The 27,084-nt window shown below is 41.8% G+C and overlaps 1 protein-coding gene across 1 annotated transcript; it reads left to right on the top strand.

Annotated features, from left to right (window-relative positions):
- The first annotated feature begins 332 nt into the window (after positions 1 to 332).
- Positions 333 to 21,295, top strand: LOC141588193 (uncharacterized). The gene is made up of 5 exons (XM_074409648.1): positions 333 to 651; positions 748 to 908; positions 1,153 to 1,236; positions 1,468 to 1,551; positions 20,876 to 21,295. Exons 1-5 carry the CDS (start codon positions 333 to 335, stop codon positions 21,293 to 21,295), a joined length of 1,068 nt encoding a protein of 355 aa, XP_074265749.1.
- The last annotated feature ends 5,789 nt before the right edge of the window (positions 21,296 to 27,084 follow it).

The following is a 27,084-nucleotide window of genomic DNA, read 5'->3' as shown; positions in this document are numbered from 1 at the left end:
CTGGGTTAAAAGAAACCACTATGGTAATGCTATACTTGGTGAAGTTTTTGCAAAAGGGAAGTGGACACAAATGGTCAGATCAACAACTGTAGAGGAGTTTATAGCAAATGAGGAGTTAATGTATACAACTTACAGTTATATTCCTGGTTTGCGAAAATATTGTAAAGAAACATGGATTGACAAGTATACGCAGCGATTTGTATCAACTTGGACAAATAACGTGCTACACTTTGGGAATGTTACCATCAACAGGTAACACTACAATGAAATAAGATTTAAATTCTAATTTTGTACCTAAATAAGAGTATTGTTTTATGAATAATTTTCTTTACATGGTTGAGAGTGCACATGCAGCACTAAAACGACTTTTACGTACATCTGTGGGTGGTTTTGACACTGTCTTTGAAACGATTCATCAATTAGTCACCCTTCAAAGCAGAAAAATAGATGAGGATTTAGAGACCTCCTTGAGTAAGGGGCTTCATGTTAGTCGTGCTAAGAGTGTGTATCGTAGGCTGTCTTTCAATGTGACACATCATGCAATTACGACTATTGATCGACAATTCAAAAAGGGTAATTGTAATGGATGTGCTATTACGATAACACATGGTATTCCTTGCACATGTGACATTAATCGTCTTCTTAACACAGGTACTTTTATATTTGTTAGTACTTTCATATTCGTTAGTATGTTTCATTGTTGTAATGTTACTACTTGTCCTTGTCTAAATAAACGGATATGTGCAGATGGGTGTATTGAACTTGATTCAATTCACCCATTTTGTAAGACTTTATATATAGGGAACAGATCGGAGGATGACAACAATGATACACTCTTGCAAAAGAAGAATAAGTTGAGTAAACTTGTAGACGTGGTGCTAAATCGTGATATTGAAATGATGAGAAAGGTTTTTGAATTTGTAGAGAACTTGTTGCATCCTATTAATATTATTGACCCGAAAGTTAAAAAGACACGCGGACGACCAAAGAAGACTTCGGTATCAAGAGAACCATCACATTGGGAACACATCGAGAAGAGATTTCCAAATTCGAAGCGTAGAAAAAAGAACCCACAAGTAATTCTATTCTCTTACAAATTTCATATGATATTGTTATCGTAGTTTGCTTAACTACCTTTTTATAAATCTACAGGTCACTAGACCCACGGCCGCAGTTACTAATGTTTCAAAAAGCATTCCCGATCTAAATATACCACAACCTATGAATTGTCCACAGGTAAGCAACCTATGCTTGTACCATTATATTGTAAGTACAAAGTGACTTTGACCAAAATCAGCTGCTAATCTTGTAGAACTCAACAAGGAACAAATAGCCTTTGCAGCTTTATAGACACTCACTTGAGATGCTAAAGCAAAAGAGAAGCCACGGCCTTAGAGCGTATCAGGCATAAAATATACCATTATATAGTTATCGTAGTTTGCTTAGCTATCTTTTATAAATCTACAGATCACTAGACCCACGGCCGCAGCTACTAATGTTTCAAAAGACATTCCTGATTTAAACATACCACATTATATGTCGTCTCCACAAGTAAGTAATTGTGGATACCTCATTTCTGCACCTCGTGCAAACCACTCGGTGATGATTGAGCCGCATGTTTGGTACGCGGAACGATTTATGACAGTTCGTAAGTTTATTGTCAAGTGATTGCTCAAACATTTATGTTTACCTCTTAATTGTCATCTACGCGCCGATATGGTCGTTTTGACATTAATTAGAGTACATTTGGAGTCCGGGCCTAAAACCGTCTTCATTTTCTGATAACCGCTAAATCTCGAGTCAGAATGTTCTGGAATGTTCCGGATATTTCTATTCCATATTTCACAATCTTTTAATCTTTGGTAAAGAATTTCCCGTAATATTCACACAAAATATTAAGGAAAATAAGATTAATCCGTTATTCCATAAATTAAACACGGAAATCTTTCTTCCGCAGGAGGAAACCACCTGGGAACAGACGCAGCAGGTGCTGCGTCTCTTCCAAGGGACGCAGTGCATGTTGCGCCTCTTCCCAAGTCCTTTTCTGTGTATTTTTTGTATCTTTTCATATCTTTTCGAGATTCACTTCCAAAGTCTCTCCGAAAACCCTAATTCCTCCACGTGATTAGAATAAATAGGAGCCTTCGCTCCTCATATTTCTCACGCGAGTGTCCGCCCTTCTCTTCTCCCTTTGCATTCTAGACCTCGTTCTTACTTTTTGGCGTCTACGTGCTTGAACTTTCGACCACGTAAGCTCGGATCCTTCTGAGTACCAGCCTCGTTTTGCATGACCGACCAATTTGACCAATTCCACGATAATCAACTTAATTAATCTTAATCGTTTTCCTCTTACGAGGGCACTTTCGTTACATTCGAGTCGAGCATCACTAAAACATAAACTTAGTTCATCTCGTTTCGTCAAACATGTAAGTCTGAGAGTGTAAATCCTTTTTTATTCATTGTTATTTACTTTTTGTAATCATTAATGTAAGGTTTATGTCGAAAGTACTTCTAAAAACCGATTTGTAAAACCATGTTTAAAACCCTTTTTACGGATTATCAGGAGACAGACGTCGATAAAGGACGCAGCAACTGCTGTGCCTCTTCGAAGGGACGTTGAACCTGCTGCGCCTCTTCGTGAGGCTGCCGCAGTTCCTGCTTCCTTTCTTCTTCCTTCGTCCTCTGTTAGTTTCGTTTCTTTATTTTCTTTCGCCATTGTTTGCTCTTGTTTCGTTCACATAATAATTCAACATATTGTTAATCACTGTTAGTATATAATTCATCGTTAAATCCCGACCTAAATCCCTTATAATCTAATATTTGCGGGTTTTCGTCATCAAAGTCAATCCGGGTTGTAGAGATTCGATTCATTCATATCGAGTTTCTGGAATTCGATCTTTGATATATTCCCATCTGTTTTTTCATCATTAGTTTTTCATTAATTCGTCATATTTAACCTAATTAGTTCACTCATGTCACTAATCGATCTTTCATTCATGTAATTAATTCGTTTACATTCGTTTCATTCATGTTTTATCGCTTTTATGACTCATTCACATGTAATTAATGTATTAAATCACTTTCATCCGAGTCATGTATCGTAATCAATCATTAAATTTCACCCACGAATACTAACGATTTGCATTTCCGGCTTCACAGCCAGAACTCAGCCTTGGAACAGACGCAACAACTGCTGCGCCTCTTCCAGAGGGCGCAGTCCTGCTGCGCCTGTTCCAGATTGATTTCTGTCTCTGAACTTCCGTTCTGCCTTGACCTAGTTTAATTAGTTTACGTATTCATTCAATTGTCATTCGTATTATCGTTAATAATCTGTTCGCTTATTTATTCTTCTTTTTTTCTTAAATTATCCATTTTAAAGGTATTTTCGACATAAATCATTAAATCCGTTGTAATTATTGTAATTTTCATTATTGTATTATTGTATTTCTTTTATCACATTGCTTGTATATTTTCACATGTAATTGAATCTAAATCCCTACTTCGACTCAAATGCATGTTAAATTAATTGTCTACCGACTTAGTATTAATGTTCACATCCTAGGATTAATCTAATGGATGTTGCATTGCATGCATAAAATCGACAATATATCGAGTATAGACGATTTTCTCTAATCATTAGTAGAGGCCGCTATCGAGGCGGGCGGGATTAGGTGTTCGATCAAAAGAGCTTCCTAATACGTACCCTCACCCCTTACTCCAGATCTCTGTGAACATCCTTGTTCATTGGCATCCACGAGAGTCATTCTAGACATAGAATGCTAAGGGTAACGAGTTCTTGGTGTTCATGTCACTACTTTGTGTCTTGACATGGCACGAGGTATTCGAACGGTTTCCAATTTTCCACAATAAATTGGTGGCGACTCCACAAATGCAAACGCTAGTTTCCCAAGCGACCCTGTGGCCCATTGTCCACAGTTTGGCGACTCCGCTGGGGATAATACACTTACGTGTAGCCAAAAAGGTGAAACTTGAACAGGGTTAGGGAATAGTTTGTAGAAGACAATTGTCGGTTTTCATAACTCGGTCTTCCTAGATCGTTTTATTCGGCCTTACTAGGCCCAACCCAACCCATTAGACCAATCGTCCCGTCTAAACGGTCCTAATTCTTATTTGGGCCTAAGGATGGATAGCGGTTGACGTCATCCATACCATGGTGCTTACTCTTGTTTGTATCATGGACTTTCACTACTTGAGGAAATGGACTAGGAATCGGCCTTACTCTTGTTTTGTACGAGCCTCTCCACAGACTTCGGGTTTGATTGTTCGGTATGGCAACCCACCCTTTAAACCAAAAGCCTTTTAAATGCACTCAGCATCCCGTTATAATGCTTGTATAAATGTTTGTACCTTACGTGATCACCATTTCTAAACGAAATCATGACGATTTTTGTAAAATCAAAATCCCTTTAAAATGTGAATTTCGAAAAAGCCAACGATTAGCACAAAACCGAGTCAAAACTCTGTTCATTTGTCGAGTCAAAATTCCGGGCCCAAGCCCATTTCAAAACCTCACTTCGAGTCCACTCCTACAACTACACTATAGTTGACTAGGACACACATTTTCAAACTTTGTCATCTTTTCTCACTCGACACAAGTGGCACACACCCACTTCCTAAGTCAAAACATTTCTCTTTTATTAAGTGCGCTAGAGTGGTCGATCGTGTTTTGATTCGTCGTCGATCTATTATCCAGTTTCCAAGATGCCTGAAACAAGCGACGCAAACTTTAATCAACTCCAGAATGGTAATGATCAAATCCTAACCGCGCTAGCTCGTCTCCAAGTCACTCAAGACCAAGTGTATGACCGCCTCGATACAATCGAAGGCCGAATTTATACCGTAGAAACGAGGTTGCCTCCTCGGGAAAGTGAAGTAGATGATGGCTTTGTGAACACCTTCGGGGAAGAAAACCCTCCCATAGGAATGACTGCAGCTGAGAAACGACTCCAATATTTGGAGGAACTATTGATGTATATCAAAGGGGATGACATTTATAGGGAAAATAACCGTAAGTATGAGGCCGTGAGTTCCAAGTTGCCAACCAACTTCAACATGACGGATATCCCTAGATTCAAGGGCCACGAAAACCCTTTGAATCACATCCGTGCTTTCAAGGACAACATGTCTATCAAAGGCATCAAACCTGAGATGTTCCTAAGGATCTTTCCTTCATCTCTTGACACCATCCCAAAGCAATGGTTCTACTCTCTAGAACACAAGAACACAAGAATATCGCTACTTGGGAAGATCCAAGTTAACATGCGCACTTTAGAGGTTCTTACCCAAAATGACAAAGAAGGTTTCACCGACTTCCTAAGTAGGTGGAGGAAGACTAGTACCCAACTAGTTAAACGCCCAGACAAAGCTACCCTTGTGGAAAAGTTCGTGGACAACCTAAAACCCATCTATGCGAATCATTTGAGGTACCAAAACATCAAAACTTTCAAAGATTTAACCGTGCTAGGAACAAGGATCGAAGATGACATCCGTAAAGGGCTATTGTCCAAAACGATAGGTCGAGGATATCAAGGCTCAACAAGTCGTTCTTACGGCTCCACTAGCAAGACCGATGCAGTTAACCTTCTCGAGCCATCCAAGAAGAGTACCCCACCGAGGAAATTTACAAATCTTGGGGACACTTACTCCAATGCTCTAAAAAGGTTGATGAAACAAGGCAAACTCCAACCCATAGGCCCTACACCCGAACCAGAAAACAAATCTAAGTTCTGGGACGAGAATTCATACTGCGAATATCATAGGGGTAAGGGACATGACACGGAAAAATGCTACAAATTGAAAAATGTGCTTCAAGACATGATTGAGGATGGTCGACTACTAATACCGCCGGGAGGTAAGCCCAACAACACTCAGAATCCTCTTGGAATTCTAGTGATCACAGGTGAAGAATCTACCTTAGATTGTTCACACCTCATTTCTCCAGTCGAAGATGAGATCCACGCGATCGAGAATGAAGGGTTCTACTCTACCATTTCCCCTACCATTACCGACTTCATCGCATGGGCAAGAAGTGTGGATAGGCAAGTTTCGGAATTGGAAGATGTGGTGACAACTTTACATGACCCCAATGCAACACCTAAAGAACATGTGCCACTAACTTTCTCCCAAAATGCTACTATGCAAGAAGTAGTCGCCGTGGTTGATGAACTAATCGACCAATTACACAATTAGAGGACGAGATCATGAGAATGAGGGAACTAGCTACAGTCAATGGAGTATGGGCCGACGATGATGAGGACGAGTATCTCATTGAAAACTCCCTAGTCAAGGAAATAGTCCAAAATGGTGAAGACCAAGATGTAGACCACCTAACTCGTTCGGGGCGTCCATATCAAAGTACTACTCAAAATGGTCCAACCAACGTTATCACACCAAATGATAACGAAGATGACTCTACTGACCATTTGCTAAAGCAATTACAGAAGACAAAGGCTGATCTTTCAGTCTGGCAACTAGTAGCAAGCTCATTCCCACATCGCCAAGCTTTACTACAAGCTTTGGCCAAACTAAACGTAGCACATAACTCCACACCCGACGATGTAGTCAACTTGGTCTTCTAAGAATCACCGAAGCTAAGTAATCCTATTACTTTCTCAGATGAAGATTTGCCACCCTTTGGCGCTAGTCACAACTTGGCTCTTTACATCACTGTCGTTTGCTTAAAGAAGAATGTGCCAATGACCTTGGTAGATGATGGCTCCGCAGTCAACGTCATACCTTTGAAAACAGCATATAAACTAGGCATGAAAGAGTCTGATTGGACCCCTACCAATCAAGGTGTTCACGCATATGATGGTACACGACGAAAGGTAGTAGGACTCGTTAACCTAACCGTAGCCACAGGGCCAATTGAGCGAAAGGTTAACTTCCAAATAGTGGACATTGAAGCTTCCTTCAACATACTTTTGGGAAGACCTTGGATTCACGCTTCCAAATCAGTGACATCCACCCTTCACCAAAAGATCAAAATTCCACTAAATGGCAAAGTGGTGACGATCACTTCGTCGCCCATCAAAGCAATAATCGAAAAGAAGTCAAATAATCAAGTCCTTGCGGATCCAGTATATGAACTTGGGGGCTTTCAAAGCATAAGTGTCATAGAAAGTGAGTTGGCGCCCCTATACTACGATCCCTACTCCAACTTGGTGGTTAACCACATACTCAAATCCCAGGGATACTTCCAGGGAATGCCTTTGAACCCTGCCCGAAGAAACACCTTCGCACCCTACAAGGAAGGCAACTAAAAAAGAATACCACTTGGACTAGGATACAAACCCACTAAAGAGGAAGTTCTCGAGATGCTCGCTCAAGTTCATAGCCGTAAGCACGTAGGAGTCCAAATGCAACCATATCTCCATACCCTAAATGGATACTTCGTTAGGGAAGGAAGTCAAGAACTCTTTCACGGATTTCCCGAACCTTGGCACTATCTCAGAAGGAAGCTAGCCGGAATCGAGATCTTTCACGATTGCTACTTCATTCTTCCAGAAACGGTTCCTACCATCAAGGCTCGTCAGGCACCTTGCTTAGACGAACAAGCTGTTAGTCTACTATTTGGAGAAGATCGACTTGTTAGAGCCGCGCAGGATGAGATCATTACCATGATACTTCAAGACGATCACTTCAACCTTACCGCGTTAATCACAGAAATAAACGCGAACCAGCAGAAAGGATGGAGAAAATCAATCAAGTGGACCAACAATCAAGGAAGACTCTTCAAGCTCACCACTGGAGAAGGAGAGATGTTCAAGGGAGAACCAGAAGACGATGAATTCGAGTCAGAGTCAGAGTCGGAGTCAGAGTCGGAGTCTAGAGAAGTTACTAGGAAGTCTCCTCCTGTCATCGTCCCCGCTCCCTTTGTTTCTCCTAGCTTAGCCTCAAATAGTAACAAAGTTCAGAAATGTCCCAACAATCGTCCCTTTACCGCCGCCGACCACGGATCGGATGGCTTCCTTGTTTCAACTTTTCTCAAACTTTAATATGAATAAATCGGGTTCTCGCTTACTCTTTGTGTTATCTTGAATGCAATTCTCGTTTACGATGATACCGAGGATGACCCACCCGCACTCAATTGAGATACCTCCCTACATAGCCAAGGAAATACTACAAGAGGGGGAAGGGGGACCAGTAATAGAGAACACCGAACCCATCAATGAAGGAACCGAACTAGAACCCCAAGAACTTAGGATAGGGACTACCTTGAGCTCTACCGAAAGGGCTAGTTTCATAGACCTCCTACACGAGTTCAAAGACGTTTTCTCTTGGTCCTACAAAGACATGCCAGGGATCGACAGGGATATTGCCGAACATAGAATCCCAATTAAGCCAGGTTTCAAGCCCGTGAAACAGAAGCTTCGTCGAATGAGGACAGAATGGGCTCTGAAGATTAAGGAAGAAGTCGATAAGCAATTCAAAGCCGGGTTCATCAAAGTTTCCGAGTACTCTGACTGGGTAGCCAACATAGTACCTGTACCAAAAAAGGATGGGAGAATCCGTGTTTGTGTTGATTTTAGAGACTTAAACAAGCAAGTCCTAAAGATGACTTTCCTCTACCACATATCGACATATTGGTGGACAATACCGCAGATCACGCGTTACTATCCTTCATGGATGGGTACGCGGGATACAACTAAATCAAGATGGCCATAGAAGACATGCATAAGACTGCCTTTGTCACTCAATGGGGAACCTATTGCTATACGGTCATGCCGTTTGGGTTAATAAACGCCGGAGCTACATATCAACGCACCGCAACTACACTCCTACATGACATGATGCATAAAAAAGTTGAGGTATACGTAGACGACATGATTGTCAAGTCGGGGCATATTGCGAACCTTCGCAAATTCTTCTCAAGGCTACGAAAGTACAACATGAGGCTCAATCCTCAGAAGTGCGCATTCGGAGTAACATCTGGCAAACTCCTGGGATACGTCGTTAGCCAACGAGGTATAGAAATAGACCCTTCAAAGATCAAAGCTTTGATCGAAATGCCACAACCTCAAACGGAAAAAGAAGTCAGAGGATTTCTGGGAAAAGTGCAATATATAAGTCGATTCATATCGAAACTCACCATGATCTGTGAGCCTATTTTCAAAAAGCTCAAGAAAACAGACCACACCATGTGGGATGATGACTGTCAAAAGGCATTCGACCGAATCAAGGAAGATATTAGCTAAACCACCAGTGCTCATGCCACCTCAATGAGATCAACCTCTTGGTTTATATCTCACAGTAACCGAAATAGCCATGGGCGCCATGCTAGCTCAAACCGAAGGAAAGGAAGAAAGGGCTATCTACTACCTTAGTAAGAAGTTCCTGGAGTACGAGTGCAAATACTCAGCACTCGAAAAGACATGCCTCGCTCTTGTGTGGGAAACGAAGAAGCTACGTCATTACATGCTTAGCTACTCCGTCAAAATATACTACAAAATGGATCCTGTCAAATACCTCTTCGAGAAACCCATCCTCAATGGACGCCTAGCAAGATGGACCTTGATGCTCTCAGAGTTCGATCTCAAATACGTGCCTCTGAAAGTTATAAAAGGGCGCGCCGTTGCCGAATTCTTTGCAGAAAATCCCATCAATGATGCATAAACAATAGATACTTGGTCATTTCCAGACGATGATATAGTCCAAGCCGATGTAGATTCCTGGGACCTTTACTTTGATGGAGCATCAAACTTAAGAGGATTTGGAATATGAGTGTTGCTCATTTCTCCTGAAGGCAAGCATACACCGATCTCTGTCAAACTCGACTTCGAGGTGACAAACAATGCTGCAGAATACGAAGCTTGTCTCATTGGACTACAAGCGGCAGTGAGCTTAGGCATTAAAAACCTACAAGTGCATGAGGATTCGTCCCTGATCATCAATCAAGTTACGGGATCTTGGAAAATCTAAAGTGAAAGCCTAGCACCTTATCAAGCCAGAATAGACCAAGTTGCCCAATTCTTTGATCACGTGACCTATCTACACCTACCTCGGGAAGAAAATCAATTTGCAGATGCTCTTGCAAAACTTGCATCTTTGATTAATATGCCAGATGACATGGTGGAAATGCCTTTATGCATCGAACGACGAACAGAGCCAGCTTATGTCCACCAAATTACCGATGAAGAGGAAATCACAGAGGAACCTTGGTTCCAAGCAATCCTAAATTTCAAGCTCGACGATACCTATCCACCAGATATGGACAAAAGGGGACAACGTGCTATACGCCTACTAGCTTCCCAATACGTTCTCATGCAAGGAGAGTTATATAAAAGAACACCTCTTGGTGTAATCCTACGTTGCCTTGATCATTCACAGCCGCGAAAAGTGATGGAAGAAGTCCATGATGGAGAATGCGGTCCTCACATGAGTGGGCCCATGATGGCAAAGAAAATCACACGTTTGGGGTATTATTGGACCACAATGGAATCCGATTGCATCAAATACGTAAGACATTGCCACAACTGCCAAATCTTCGGGAATGTACAACATGTCCCTCCTTCATTGCTATATACGATGACATCTCCTTGGCCATTTTCTTCCTGGGGAATTGATATAATCGGGAAAATAACTCCAGCTGGAAGAGGAGGTCACTGTTTCATCCTAGTGGCAATTGACTATTTCACCAAATGGGTAGAAGCGGCTTCCTACACTAGTCTCACGGCTAAAAATGTAGCAAAGTTCATACAAAAGAACATCATCTGTCGATACGGTTGCCCACATGAGATCATTAGTGATAATGGATCACATTTCCAAGCTGAGACTGAGCAATTGCTAGCCAAGTACAAAATTAGGCATCACCACTCTTCGCCATATAGACCACAGACTAATGGCGCGGTAAAGGAGGCAAACAAGAACGTTGTCACAATTCTCAAGAAAATGATTGACAACTATCGAGATTGGCCAATTAATATACCCTTTGCTTTGTGGGGATATCGTACATCTCATTAGGGACGCCCACCGGGCCACCCCTTTCTATTTGACCTACGGCATGGAAGTCGTGACGCCCCAATCGAGTTAGAAATACCATCATTGCGTATCTTACTCGAAAGTCAAATCCCAGAAGCCGATTGGAAGAGGGATAGATATGAAGAACTCATCCTCCTGGATAAATGTAGGCTACGCGCATTACATAATGTCCAAACATATCAAGCACGTATCAAACGAGCCTTCAACAAAAGGGTCAAGCCAAGGAACATCAAGGATGGAGACTTAGTACTCAAATCGATTAGAGCTCTTCTACCTATCGACCCACGAGGAAAATTCAAACCTAATTGGGCTGGGCCATTTCTAGTCAAATCCATACTTCCAGGGGGTGCGGTTAGAATCACAGACCTAGATGGGAATGAATTTACCAACCCGACGACCTTGACCAACTAAAGCGGTATTATGCCTAGAATAGGAACAAAAACGCGCCTCGCGTAACCTCATGTGTCGCTCTTGTGGCACTAAATAAACAGCCCCTGGCCAGGCTGAAATAAGCTTATGTCACCATGCTCTTGCATTTTGACAATTTGTCATCCTCATATCATCAAATAAACTAAATTGCACCTTAAGAGTAAGTAAAAAGCTCATGCTTATTTTCTAAGTTCATTACAAGCTCTTGCTTAGAACAATTATTCTTTTACATTTACCCGAACTACGCGCAAGGGTTTGATTTCATTTTTTTAATGAATACGTAGGCAATCCTTCGCAGGATACAACCCATTAATTTCAAAATGTAAATAGAAGGACATTTGCATTTGCATTTGCAATTCGACAAGAATAATAAATAGAAAATCACAACAGTTTCATAACCAATTAAGTTCCTTTATTTCATTCATTTTCTAATAATAATAATAGTACATTACATAATAACAATGCAAAAAACAAAAAAATAAAATAGGCTAGGATTCTAAAAACCCCACCTTCTTATTACAATAATAATAATAAATAATAATAAAGACTTGGGCTATTCCTCCATTTTCCCTTTGCCCTTGTCATTTTTGTCATATTTCTTATCACGACCTCGAGCCGGACGCTCTTGCGCCACTTCGGACCTAATCACCAACGGTCTTTCTCGTGGTCTAACCTTCCCATTCTTGCCGACAACTTTATCCACGGCAGGAGAGGTCTTCGGTTTCTTCGAAGGATGAACAACTCGAAACCCGGCTTCTTCCTCTCCCTCAGTCAGATGCTTCCATTTCTCCTTTTCCACCTCGCGCACCTTGTAGTCAACAGGCTCGCGCTTCCTCAATCTCTCACGCTCCTCCGGAGTAGTAGCTTTCCTCCACCGTAGATAGGAGTCCGACACCCATAAAGCACTAACAGAAGAGTTCAAGAACCATACGTTTCTTTGAGCCCATTTAATGGCCCACTCCCTTCGACCCTCAGTAGTAAGCGCCACAGCAGTCTGCGGGACGGTGTCAAGCTTCGGGATTGTCTGCTTCAGTCCAACCTGTCTCATCAGCCTCTCCGGAAAGATGCATACCATAAATTCCAAGCCAGGGATGCGCACGGATCGGGTAGGATCCAAGGAAGATACTCCAAAGGATGATTTGAGATGCCACCATGGTACGATCCATCTAATCAAGGGGCCATCATCACTCTTCAATTTGCTTTCCCAATAATTGCAGACTCGAATGAAGTCCACCATGTAGAGCCTAGTCCTCATAGCAATTGAGCGAGCATGATAGACAGGAACATTAACTGGGGGCTCGATCAATCGAAGACGCTCCATAAGCCAAACCTACCAAAAAGCAATTGTCAAAAAACGAAAAACGGAAAAAAAAAACGGAAAAAAAAAGAGAAGAAATTCTTTATTATTTTACCTGCAAAATAATGGGACTTCCCAAATAAGGTAGGTCACGATTGGCTTTCCTGTTATCCAAACCCAATAGGATCTCTCCTAAACATAAACAGGCTGGGCTCCTGCGCAGCTCCATTTGCTCAACTAGGCTCAAGAAACGGGGATCACCTCTCAAATCCTCATCAACGTGCCCTTGAAGGACATATACATGTAACAAGCAAAATCCGAACGCCCTTCGCCTAGCAACATAAGAGATGGTGGGGTCGGCCTTGTTAATGAATCGGTTAATAAAGTCCAACATTCGCACTCCTTTCGAGGTCACTAGACGATCCACCTCAATTCTTGTCAACCCAAGGAAGCCTCTAAATTTGTTCTTATACCCTTGTGAAGTACAAGGAATAACAGGCAAGTGTTCTGGGTCCCACCCACCGATCGCAACAATTTCTTCAGGAAACGGGCAAATGTCACCTCCAGGGAAGGCAAAAATGTGATAATTCGGGTCCCAATAATCAAGACAATCATCTAGGAATGGTTTGACTACTTTGATAAGCTTCAAACTCAACAATGATCCAAGATTATAAGCACCCATGTCATACTTCTCCACACTAGAGAACTCATTGGTCCACTCTTTTAGACGAATTTCAAGAGTATTCATGATGAAGGATTGTTTTGAGAATTATATGTAATAAGACGAAGGAAGAGACGAAAGAAATGTGTGAATAAAACCTCTATCGACGTTTCTATTTATACTAAAATCTGTTTCCTAAAATCCGCCAGAACGGATACAGGGAACAGCGCGGCACTCTTTGCGCGCTCTTCAAAGGGACGCAGCTATTGCTGCGCCTCTTCCTCAGCTACGTCTCTGTGATTTTCCGCGTTGGATCTTTCCTAAATTCCTTAGCGAATAATTTCTTATTCCTACGGGTTATTATTTTGGTAAATACGTCAAAGTTACCATATTTCGTGTTTCCTAATTCCACGGGCACGCATCTCGAGACGATATCGATATTTTCGTCATTTTAGCACACTTATATATTTCTTTCTATTTTTCTTTTTTGGGGAATCATTTCTCCAATTTAATGTAATTTATTTCAAACTTATATATTTTTTTGAGGAATCATTCCACTCCCGTCCTACATTACATTTCTAACTTATAGGTTTCTATTTTTTCTTTTTTTGGGGGTAACCCTCCCTACTGTCCGGTCATTTCCGGCAATTTTTTTGCATTTTTGCACTTTTTGCACTTTTGAGTCATTCGTTTTGCGCTAATTCAAGCCATATATACAAATGTATGTTTTACGTGAATTTCTATGTAAATTTCGGCAGCATGACGGCGTAAACCGTCATCTACCAAACCTGTTCAAAGCTAACTGCAGATTACAAAACAACGCAACTCAAGAAAAAGGCACTCGAGCCATCGTATATATAACCAAAAGAGGGATATGTACAACAAACTGGGGGCTCGAGCCCCAAGCAAAATCCAAAATGTCCAAAATGTAGGTCCTAAAATGTACAAATGTGCAACAACAAACAAAACAAACAACAACGAAAACTACTGCTGGTCGCCGCCTAAATCCACAACTCTCGCCTCGAGAGCAGCAACCTCAGCGTCGCGAACCTCGAGCTCCCTCAGCAAACGAGCTGTCTCCTCCCGAGACTGGGCCAGCTCGCGCTCCCTCTGCAAACAACAAATTGGCTCATGTCAATCATTTCAAGCAATCATAAGAAAATTAGAAAATTCAAAAAGGAAATAGACGAAAGGTTCATACCTGACGACCTCGACCGCCGACAAGTGCCTCGACGGTAGTAGCTCGCAGCCGGTTGGCTACCCTCCATAACGCTACAAACCGAGACGGCGCAACCTGCATTTCCAAGTAAGAAGTTCTCAATAATTGGGTAAATTCAATCAAATGTGTTCTTACACAGAAATCATACAAATTAGAGGCTCACCCTCCGAATCAGATGCTGCCACTCGTCCAAGCCAGCATCCATCACAGCCACGTCAAAGTCACGCAGCTCGGAGATCGTCGTCCTCCCGGTCGCGTCAGTGTACTCGAGGGTCTCGGGGTACTCTGGGGGCTCGATGTCCGCCGCCTCAACCTCCTGCAAAGACAAAGGATCGCCATTAAATCGATGATTATTCATCATGCTTTCGAAATGGTCATAAGGAGAGTAAATGCTCACCACAACCGGCCAGTACGCCAACCTCCCGTAGAGGAACGCCGAGTAGTCCTCACCAGGAAGCAGAAGGGCGTCGCCACCAACGCCTGCCAAGTCAGCCTCCACCTCAGCCTCAGAAGGCTCCCTGAACATCGTCCTAGGAGGATCGATGGGAACCGTCAAGACATACCGAGAGCACTGACGAGCCAAGCGCTCACCCAAATACCACACAGGACCCATCGACGTCCTTAGCAGCAACCGGCTTGAGCTCCTAGGTCGAAGGACCTCAGCCACGAAAGGAGGAGCGTCAACGTACTCCGCCCAAAGCCTGGGCGCCCACTGGGAAAAGGACAAGCAAGAAATCATTCTTATGATCGGTTAAAAAGTAATAAAGAAGCAAAACGAATATAAGTGAGATGCTCACACTATCCAGCTGAAGAGCGTTCACGTCCCGCCGGTAGACACCATGAGAGGAACGCTTGCTCCTCGTGCGACACATCACCCAATCCCTCACAACGGGATAGGCCTTCTTCAGCGGCTCCGTCCTCTTGGGCGAGAGGCTCGGAAAGTAGGAGTACACCCACGCCTGTGGAGCAAGATAGTCAATAACGATCTTTCGTAATTTGATAAAGAAAAGAAGTGATTTTAGTCTGAATGAAGGTTCATACCTCCAACAGTAGTCCAGGGCCGACAGCACCAGGAGAAGTCCCCTTCTCCATCAACTCCGAACGAACCATGGCCCTCATGAAGTGGATGAGGACCGCAAAACCAATAGTGACCCAGTCCCAACATCCTAGGGAGCTCAGGTCAGAAAAAAAGGGAAGAAGCTTCGTCGACAGCCTCTCTCCCTTGTCTCTGAGGTTGATCAAAGACAGAAACCACCAAAGCCACAAGCGGGCCCTCTGCTCAGCTGTACAGGGAGGAGGAGCCGTCTCCCTCCCGTCAATCACCACCCGCGTCGGGGTCTTCCCCGCAAAGTAGTCTCGGACGTAAGAACTAGGCACCAAACCAGGCACTGCAGCAGCCTTCGGTGCCAAGTTCCAGCCGATCAACCTCCTAGCCTCGGCCGAGCCCACCCTCATGGTAGTCTCCGGCCACTCTACCGCCTCGGTCCCACACGGTACACCAGAAATCATGCCGTAGTCCTCCAACGTGACTCCCACCTCACCAAAAGGCATGTGAAAAGTGGAAGTCGTGTCCCAAAATCGGTCCAAGAAAGCGCGGACCGGGCTAAGGTTAGCCCGCAGCTTCCTCTTCGCGATATCTCTCCAAGCCTGCACCAGGGCGCTAAATGCTCCCCGCTCAATCATGGCTCGCTCCTCCGCCGATAGCCTTTCGTAGCACTCCATCGCCGTCGTGTAGCCCGAGAACGATCAGATGTTCCTGGCCTTCTATTGTGATTTGAAACAAAAGCTATCTTTAGTTTGAATGAAATTGGAAAAGATATGAATAAATGAAATGAAAGAAGATGAGTGATGAGTGATGAATTCAAGATTACCAAGCACTTCACCGTCCTATAGGACAGGTGACCCTCCGCAGCCCAAAGCAAGTGCCTGCTGTCCCAGGTCTCAGCCCACATAGGTTCTCCTCTCAGCTGACGACCACCTCGTCCAACGTTGGCCCGCCTCGGGGCCTCCTCCTCCTCGAGGACCTCGTCCTCAGCAACCTCAGCAGCTGCCCCAACAGCAATTGCCTCCTTGAGAGCACGGGAAGCGTCAACGGCAGTGTCTATGTCCATGGGAGCTCTCCCAGAAGTAGAAGCCTCGTCACCTGCAACGTTAAAGTAATTTTAGGCCGCGTCAAGTGACGACGAACCTTGATCAGGGGATTTTCGAGTTTTAGAAGCCCCGAAATCGTTCTTTTATCGCCATCTTTGGCCGCATTCCCACAAACCCGATCACTCATGTGGTAATTTGGGTTAAGTCAAGCCTAGTCATGGGTTCGAGTCGAAATTTCGACAGCATTTCGTTGTAACGGCGATTATGCCCTAGAAAAGTGTCCTGAAAAACCGTCATAAACCAAAATTCCGAGATGGTAGGAAGTTTACCCATCATCCAAGGATTCCAAATGTCAAGTTTCATCGCAAACGGGCATTCTTAAGGCTATTTTCGAAGCAATTTACGGTTTAGCTGTGAAACCGTCACAATTTCACTCAAATGCCCAAAACTCAACGAAAATTCAAAACAAATACATGGTTATGATCCTTATACTACCAATTAGCCATTTACAAGGTCAATTTTGCAAGGCAAGATCATTTGGGGGAAAAGCCCCAAATTTTCGACATTTTAGGGTTGAAAACCCTAAATTTTGTCGATCCAATTCGTCCATTATAGAAGATTAATGCAAGAATGATATACATACCTTGATTAGTCATGACAAATGCAAGCTTTTGGATCAAATTTTGACAAAAATGGTTGAGATTTGAGAGAGAAATTGATGATTTGTGTTTCGAAATAATGAAATAAAACCCCTGTTTCATCGCGTTTTCACGCAGAATTGCCACCCTCAGGAATAGACGCAGTAGGTGCTGCGCCTCTTCCAAGCGACGCAGCTCTTGCTGCGCCTCTTCCTCAACTTCATCTCATACGAATTTTCAAAAATTTGTTATGAGTTCGTTATTTGTGGGCCCACCTTTGGTGCGCCTCTTCCCCGATGCCATTTTATCTTTTCTGGTCCGTTTGACGATTATTCTTCGCTCAGACCCGCATTTCTAAGCCAACTGCAGACTATCGTACATTATTTATTTATTCCAAGACCTTGCTTGTCACAACGAGCAAGTATTCTCTGACAAGTGTTTCGACACGCCTTCATTATATTCCCCCAGCGAGAGTAAGCGGATAGACAATCCCTCTCGAGACATGGAGATCAGTTCCCAATAAGGTTTTCCCCAACGAGAGTTCACGACATACAATCGTCCTTCTCAAGTTCTTCTGAAGTTTGTTTGAAGCCGACCCAAGCAGATTTCGCCCAGCAGTTCCCGCCCGTGTCCTGCTACTCACGATATTTCTTGTTTCCCCATGGAGTGCGATGAAGGTGTCGTTCTCCAGAAGTTCCCAGACCGGCAGAGTTCTTACACTCAAACCTTGGTTGCCCCTTAAGTTGAACTTATATTTGGCCTCCTCCCCATCGATGCTTTCCTTTAGGGTCCCACACCCTAGCACAATCCTTATATATCTTTTAGGTCTTACCCTTAGCTCCTACGCTTAACCTTAGCTCCTATGCACTTCCAGAAGCATCATGAGAAAGAAGTTTTAGGTATGGTATCTTCTTATGGCTGACGAGCTTCCTTACGTAGTCTAATGGACTTTAAACGACCCTCCGCGGCAGTCGACAGACTCTAAAATATTCCCGATGATAGGTCCTTGCTTCAGACCTCTTGAGCCGCCTCGCCTCGCGTCGCCATAGTCGTCAATTTGTAATATTCAATTGACCTGATGGCTATACTTTGACTTTCGCCTTGTCCAAGCCTCGGTCAAAGTGGGGGCTCTGTAGATACCTCATTTCTGCACCTCCCGCAAACCACCCGGTGATGATTGGGTCGCATGTTTGGTACGCGGAACGATTTGTGACAGTTCGTAAGTTTATTGTCACGTGATTGCTCAAACATTTATGTCTACCTCTTAATTGTCATCTACGCGCCGATACGGTCATTTTGACAGTAATTAGAGTACATTTGGAGTCCGGGCCTAAAACCGTCTTCATTTTCTGATAACCGCTAAATCCGGAGTCAGAATGTTCTGGAATGTTCCGGATATTTCTATTCCATATTTCACAATCTTTTAATCTTTGGTCAAGAATTTCCCGTAATATTCACACAAAATATTAAGGAAAATAAGATTAATCCGTTATTCCATAAATTAAACACGGAAATCTTTCTTCCGCAGGAGGAAACCACCTGGGAACAGACGCAGCAGGTGCTGCGTCTCTTCCAAGGGACGCAGTGCATGTTGCGCCTCTTCCCAAGTCCTTTTCTGTGTATTTTTTGTATCTTTTCATATCTTTTCGAGATTCACTTCCAAAGTCTCTCCGAAAACCCTAATTCCTCCACGTGATTAGAATAAATAGGAGCCTTCGCTCCTCATATTTCTCACGCGAGTGTCCGCCCTTCTCTTCTCCCTTTGCATTCTAGACCTCGTTCTTACTTTTTGGCGTCTACGTGCTTGAACTTTCGACCACGTAAGCTCGGATCCTTCTGAGTACCAGCCTCGTTTTGCATGACCGACCAATTTGACCAACTCCACCATAATCAACTTAATTAATCTTAATCGTTTTCCTCTTACGAGGTCACTTTCGTTACATTCGAGTCGAGCATCACTAAAACATAAACTTAGTTCATCTCGTTTCGTCAAACATGTAAGTCTGAGGGTGTAAATCCTTTTTTATTCATTGTTATTTACTTTTTGTAATCATTAATGTAAGGTTTATGTCGAAAGTACTTCTAAAAACCGATTTGTAAAACCATGTTTAAAACCCTTTTTACGGATTATCAGGAGACAGACGTCGAGAAAGGACGCAGCAACTGCTGCGCCTCTTCGAAGGAACGCAGCACCTGCTGCGCCTCTTCGTGAGGCTGCCGCAGTTCCTGCTTCCTTTCTTCTTCCTTCGTCCTCTGTTAGTTTCATTTCTTTACTTTCTTTTGCCATTGTTTGCTCTTGTTTCGTTCACATAATAATTCAACATATTGTTAATCACTGTTAGTATATAATTCATCGTTAAATCCCGACCTAAATCCCTTATAATCTAATATTTGCGGGTTTTTGTCATCAAAGTCAATCCGGGTTGTAGAGATTCGATTCATTCATATAGAATTTCTGAAATTCGATCTTTGATATATTCCCATCTGTTTGTTCATCATTAGTTTTTCATTAATTCGTCATATTTAACCTAATTAGTTCACTCATGTCACTAATCGATCTTTCATTCATGTAATTAATTCGTTTACATTCGTCTCATCCATGTTTTATCGCTTTTATGACTCATTCACATGTAATTAATGTATTAAATCACTTTCATCCGAGTCATATATCGTAATCAATCATTAAATTTCACCCACGAATACTAACGATTTGTAGTTCCGGCTTCACAGCCAGAACTCAGCCTTGGAACAGACGTAGCAACTGCTGCGCCTGTTCCAGGTTGATTTCTGTCTCTGAACTTCCGTTCTGCCTTGACCTAGTTTAATTAGTTTACGTATTCAATTAATTGTCATTCGTATTATCGTTAATAATCTGTTCGCTGATTTATTCTTCTTTTTTCTCAAATTATCCGTTTTAAGAGTATTTTCGACATAAATCATTAAATCCGTTGTAATTATTGTAATTTTCATTATTGTATTATTGTATTTCTTTTATCGTATTGCTTGTATGTTTTCACATGTAATTGAATCTAAATCCCTACTTCGACTCAAATGCATGTTAAATTAATTGTCTACCGACTTAGTATTAATTCTCACATGCTAGGATTAATCTAATGGATGTTGCATTGCATGCATATAATCGACAATATATCGAGTATAGACGATTTTCCCTAATCATTAGTAGAGGCCGCTATCGAGGCCGGCGGGATTAGGTGTTCGATCAAAAGAGCTTCCTAATACGTACCCTCACCCCTTACTCCAGATCTCTGTGAACATCCGTGTTCATTGGCATCCACGAGAGTCATTCTAGACATAGAATGCTAAGGGTAATGAGTTCTTGGTGTTCATGTCACTACTTTGTGTCTTGACATGGCACGAGGTATTTGAACGGTTTCCACTTTTTCACAATAAATTGGTGGCGACTCCACAAATGCAAACGCTTGTTTCCCAAGCGCCCCCGTGGCCCATTGTCCACAGTAATATTATTTAATAAATGTTTTGTTTAAAATTGTACAAAATTTAATTGGTAAATTCGACAGGGAACCAAACATACATCACTTTTTCTTTGTCCAAATGCGGTTCCTAATTTCATGGTGCAGTGGATAATTGATTGGGTGAATGTCGATAGCGATGGGAACTGTGGGTATCGAGCAGTTGCTCAAGATATTTATGGTGATGAACATAGGTGGCCAACAGTTAGACGTGATATGGTGGATGAGTTAGAAAAAAATAGACATATTTATATAAAATTATATGGAGGCGAAATGGAGGTCGATAAATTGATTAAGAGAATTTCATGGTGGAAAAGAGATGAAGATGCACCAGTGATACATTGGATGGATGCCGATATGCGATTCATCATAGCTAATTGCTATGATGCAATTTTCACATGTTTGTCACCTACGAATAGTTTTACAAGCTTACCAGTGACGCGAACGAGTGCAATATCACAGGGGTAGAAACAAATAATTTCCATTGTATTTATAAGTTATGGCAGACACTTTATATGGGTATGTTCGAATTCATTATATTTCTTAATTAATGTGTTATATGCATTTTCCTAACAAGTTTGTTAATCCCTTTTTCTAGGTGCGTCTTAGAAATGGGTCACCATTACCAACCATGCACCCGCATTGGAGATATCATGCTGATAAGAGTAGAATTCTCGAGTTCAAGCAAATTGAGCAAAAAATAATATCTTTTCAATCTCAAGGACCGCAATTTGGAGAAGCTTCTCCGGCAAAGACCATATCATCTTCCACATAATGAATTTTAGTGGAACAGTTTAGAACTCGCACTCGTATTTTAAGTGGGCACTATTTAGCTATTTGTTTATGACTCTTGTCTTCAACAAGTTTTACATTATTAATTACATTACATGATTACGTTTCATAATTCCGTCTTATGCTCATCTCTTATATAGTAGTCTTACTGCCGGCAAAGAGAAGTGAAAGACCAATAAAAATTGGAGGTATACACACTATAAGAGCCTATCAATAGCTGAATTGCATACCCGATGTTCTTCTTAAAGGTTTTTCTACATATTCAAATGCTTCGGGACTGCATATTTTTCAGTTGGTAATACCAGCATCAGTGATTAACACGATTGAGGCTATCTTGTAACACCCCCATACTCCTAGTGCCTTACCAGGATCCCCCAGGTATAAGGATGTTACCATCTCGGTTACCCGAGGCAATGATAATCATAAGACAATAAAGAAACATATTTAAATAGTTAATATAATTTAAGTGATTACATATCTCAAACCAAGACTGTCAAAGGAATTACAAAGTACTCAATCCGTCTACTGATAAAACTATCAAGCTACTAGACATCGTCGACATTGAAAGACTTCTAACTGCAACGTGATGACTCATCCCAGCTATCCCGTACGCATCATATCATACCTGCTCAATAACTGCTCACCACCCCCGAATGGATCACCACAGTTTTTAAAACATTTAAACGGGGTCAGTACTATTTACACAAGTTATATATCAACAGTGTTGGGGCTGGTGTCCTTAACAGTTAGTGCAAGGACTTATAAATCTCTAAAAGGATCAAAGGGCATATTTTTGGTATTATTATCAGTTGATCCACGTTTATCAATAACGGTTGGCTTGCTAGATAAGTTTGACGTTATTGTCATACAGATGGCGGTGATCAACCGGTCCCTAAAAGTCACACCTATAGGATACGTTTGAGAGATGTGACGGTATGAAAATACAGTCATGTAGATGCCAATTTTGACTAACCGATTAGTTCGAGTTATTTGACTAATAATTAGTCAAAATGTGATGTTGAGATATTTTATTTAATACGGATTAAATAATAATGGCTAAGACGAATTAAGCGGTTAATTCGTAAAATTGAATATAAGCGTTTTATATTTAATTAAATGTATATTGAATATAATTATACAATACTGTTTTGTCGGACACGTATTAATAATTCAACTAACCCGTATTATTAGTTGATGCCTTAATTTCCGATAACCGATGACAGTTTATAATTAGACCGTGTCATATACATTTAGTTATTTGGGTTCGGACCACGAGTTAAAATGAAGAGGAAATGGAAAAGCCCATATCCTCTCCTTGGACTCGGTTTTGGCCGAATGGTATAGACAAAAGAGAGCTCTCTCTCTTTTGTAACCTAAGGCTAATTCATTTGAGAAAAGATTAGGGTTTTGAGAATTGTGCCTCTCAAAATTCGGATCTCACATCCAACCAAAACTCACAAAACAATCCTCTCTATATTGCAAGGCAATTAGAGGATTCCTTCTAGCACAAGGGCATTTCTCGGACTATCTTGGGTGCAACAATTAGGAGGAGATCTACCTTGATCTCTCGTTGCCATTTTGCACTAGGACCAAATTTTGCGTTATAATCCTATAATTAAAGGGTATTATACGGATATTACCCTACAAGTGGTATCAGAGCGAGGCCACGTAAATTTTTCTATGTGTTTTTCATAAAACGATTTTGAAACGGCTATGTTTGTCTCGAAATCCGTGCCTTGTATACACGGATGTTGCGTTTTTGTTAAAACCGTGCGGCTGTTTTACACGGCTGTCTTGGGTTGTTTTTGATTTGTTCTTTTACATGTTGTTATTTTATACCGAGATTATAGCAACATGTCAAGTTTTGTCAATTGTTAAATTGTTTTGATGCGTTTTTTATCAAAATTGCAATTGATTTTGTCTCGACAAACTGTTTTCACGAGGGTTTTGAAGTTTTCAGCCATGTTTGCATTCGATCGAGCGTATTTCTACTCGATCGAGTGCCATTTATGTCTTGTTTTTGCTCGATCGAGTCCCTGTTGTACTCGATCGACCACTTTTCAAAACCCTACTGCTCGATCGAGTTGTCCTCGTACTCGATCGAGTAGATTTGCTGATAAAGGTACTCGATCGACCACCAGTTTAGTCGATCGAGCACTTTCTGTTTGGCAACCCTCTCGATCGACTTGCGCTTCAAAATTGATCGAGCCCTTTCGTTCCTCGATCGAGCACCTGTGTCCCTGGATCGAGGGATTTCTGTTTTGACAGCTTTGAAAATTTATTCCTTTTGCTTTAAATTTTCTTTTGGCTACAAAATGTACATTATACGGATATTGTACACTCGCTATGATTGTGAAACGGTTCACACACGTACCATTAAGTTATTTTAACGTGTATTTAAAGTAACGGACTGTATTAGATTAAAATTAAATTGATAGAAGCGGTTTTATCACATGAATTTTAATTATTAAAAGGTGGTTTGGATAAATTTCACATAATTACGGAATTATGTCACGAATGAATTTGTTTTTAGTTGATGCATTATATTTATCGTTGATTTTAAATGCTTGTGAATGCCTTTTATTACGTATTTATTTTTATTTTGCAAACGGTTGTAACTTAGTGTGGCCTTAGTAGAACGTGTTACCGTAATGATGGAACACGGTCTTGGTTGTATTTTGAGATCTCGTATCTCCATTTTATTTCTTTTAATTACAGTTTTTTTTAATTAGAATGTAAATAGGTTTATATTTGTAATTTTAAATTGTAATTTTTTGAGAAGACCAAAGATGGAGACCAGATGCTCACTCCCGCTACTTGGATCAAGATGGAACATCAAGACAAGCTTCTCGGGTCCAACGGCGGATTCCAAAGTTGTTTTATGTTTTATTTTACTAGGATAGGCCACACTAGGAATTTTATTTACGTATTGCATTCCTTTATTTATTTTTCGTAACGATAATATGCATCATATTCCGCCTAAAAACCAAACCACCTAATTATTGCATGAAAACTGACACATATAGAGGTCACGAGTTAGTTTTCATTGACATTCTCATGTCACACGATTTTAAGCCATCACCCAAATTGATTCATTCACGCAGACGCTAGTTTTTCGTTCACTTAAAATGAATTATAATTAAGTTGATGGGATCTTCCTCGTATAAACAAAAATTGAGAACGGTCTTTATAGGTCAAACTCCAATGAGTCCCTTCTTCGTCGGTAGGCATAATATGACCCCTTCTACGTCGGGTAAGTTGGAACCGATTGACCTATTTTATCTCAACACTATGGTCACTCGTACGATCCTGTGACTATGGTGGACTATAGATAGGATTTACGGAAATCTATCGACCAAGAGTTCTTCCTGAAGAATTAGCTAAACAGTTGGCTTATCAATTTACGGAAATTGAGTCTTGGGATCACTTGTATCATTCTTGAGGGAGATCAATTATGCAAGTGCGAGAGTCTACATGTTAAAATGTATTTTAAATAGACTTAAATCACCTCGATGAGTTGCTTATTTCGTTTTGTTTTTCTTTCTTTTTCAGTGTAGATCACGACTTTTAAACTGCTTAATAACAAATGGTCAGGTTCTACTGATAACCCAATGCCAAGTGCCACATTGGACCGTGAGTCCTGGCTTCGGATCTTCATGAATCAGATGAATCAGTCTACTCGACTGAAGAATGATGGATCAAACTTCGCGGACTGGGAGGCGGCATTACGGAATGCTGCCGCTGCTGACGGGAAGCTCAAATATCTCTTGGAGCCCATCCCGGCAAACCCAGGTCCCACGGCTAGAGCTGCCGAAATCACCAAGTTTAATGATTTCTGTATGGAAGCGGGTGCGATTAAAAACGTACTCATTTTTGCAATGGAACCCAATTTGCAGAAACGCTTCATAGCCCATGGTGCAAACAAGATTTTCACCACGCTCACCAAGGAATTCTCGAAAGCACCGAGAATCGTGACCTATGAGCATACCACTCGCTTCTTTGATGCGAGACTCCAGAAGGGCCAACCGGTTAGCCCACACATTCTCAGCATGATTGAGAATGTCGAGAAGCCGGAGACCTTTAATTGTAACATCAGCGAGAACATTGTTATCGACCGCATACTTCACTCACTCCACGATGGTTATTCACAATTTAGAGCGAATTACTATATGAATGATTTGAAGAAAACTCGCATGAACCGCACTCCTCCTCGTACGCACCGAGAAGGACATGAAGTTCAGTGGGAGCATGAAACAAGATGTTCTCGTTGTGTCAAATAAAGGGAAGGGTAAGGGCAAAGCTCGGGCAAACCTAGCGAGGGTAAGGCGAAGTTCAAGAAGTCGGGTTCTGGTAAGAGTGGGCCTGGTGAGTCGAGCACCTCATCGGGCACGACAAAGAGCAAGAATGAAAACATGGAATGCCATCACCGCCACAAGATCGGGCATTGGAGGCGTACATGTCCCGTTTATCATGAGGACTTAAAGGCAGGTCGTGTTAAACCTGTTGGTATGTCTTCTTCTTCTTCTACTTTTATTCATATGATTGAGATTAACCACGCAAGTTACGGAACTTGGGTACTTGATACTGGTTGTGGTTCTCATCTGTGTAATCATGTGCAGGGGCTCCGAAACATCGAACCCCTCGTAAAGGGTGAGGTGGACCTGCGTGTTGGGAATGGAGCAAGAGTAGCTGCCATCTCAAAGGGGACATATGTGATCCAGCTTCCCGGTGTTTGAGTTGTCATTATATGACGCTATTATGTACCTAGTCTTTCGAAAAACATTATTTCGGTTTACGCACTTGATAAACTTGGTTTTTCATTTGTAATAGAAAATAATACTTGCATTTTCTCATTACACGATATGATTTACTGACAAGGCGCCTCCATGAACGGAATTTATGTTTTAGATCAGACCACGGAAATATTACACGTAATGAATAAAAAGTTAAAGGTCGGTGACAAAGATCAAACGTATCTATGGCACTGCCGTATGGGACACATTAATGAGAAACGCGTAAAACAGCTCATAAAAAATGGAGCTATCTCGGCCTTTGATTTTCAATCATTTGGCACGTGTGAATCATGTCCCCTTACTTGGTCGAAGCGATGATTCCAACTCCGAGATGCTTGCTTAAGTCCATAAATGGAACGCTTAAGCTTGCACACTTTCTTAGGATGTTCTGGATCGATGAAACCTTCGGGTTGTACCATGTACAACTCTTCCTCCAAAAAGCCGTTTAAGAAGGCGGTTTTCACGTCCATTTGCCAAATTTCATAGTCATGAAAAGCGGCAATCGCTAAGATAATCCGAATGGAACGCAGCATGACTACGGGTGCAAAAATCTCATCGTAGTGCAAACCTGGCACTTGGGTGAAACCTTTAGCAACTAGTCGTGCTTTGTAGATATCTTGTTGACCTTCCGTATCTATCGAGATAGATCACAACGGATGTTATCTCTCAGTC

This window comes from Silene latifolia, chromosome 6, assembly GCF_048544455.1.
Source record: "Silene latifolia isolate original U9 population chromosome 6, ASM4854445v1, whole genome shotgun sequence".
Classification (NCBI taxonomy): Eukaryota; Viridiplantae; Streptophyta; class Magnoliopsida; order Caryophyllales; family Caryophyllaceae; genus Silene; species Silene latifolia.
The sequence above is the reverse complement of the archived record's forward strand: the minus strand, read 5'-3'. Positions and strand labels throughout refer to the sequence as shown.

Bases quoted from the DNA above. Each gene is read 5' to 3' on its own strand.
- LOC141588193 (XM_074409648.1), top strand. From the start codon at position 333: ATGGTTGAGAGTGCACATGCAGCACTAAAACGACTTTTACGTACATCT. The intron at 909-1,152 runs GTTTTTGAATTT...ATAAATCTACAG, and splicing joins ATATTGAAATGATGAGAAAG to GTCACTAGACCCACGGCCGC. The intron at 1,237-1,467 runs GTAAGCAACCTA...ATAAATCTACAG, and splicing joins AACCTATGAATTGTCCACAG to ATCACTAGACCCACGGCCGC.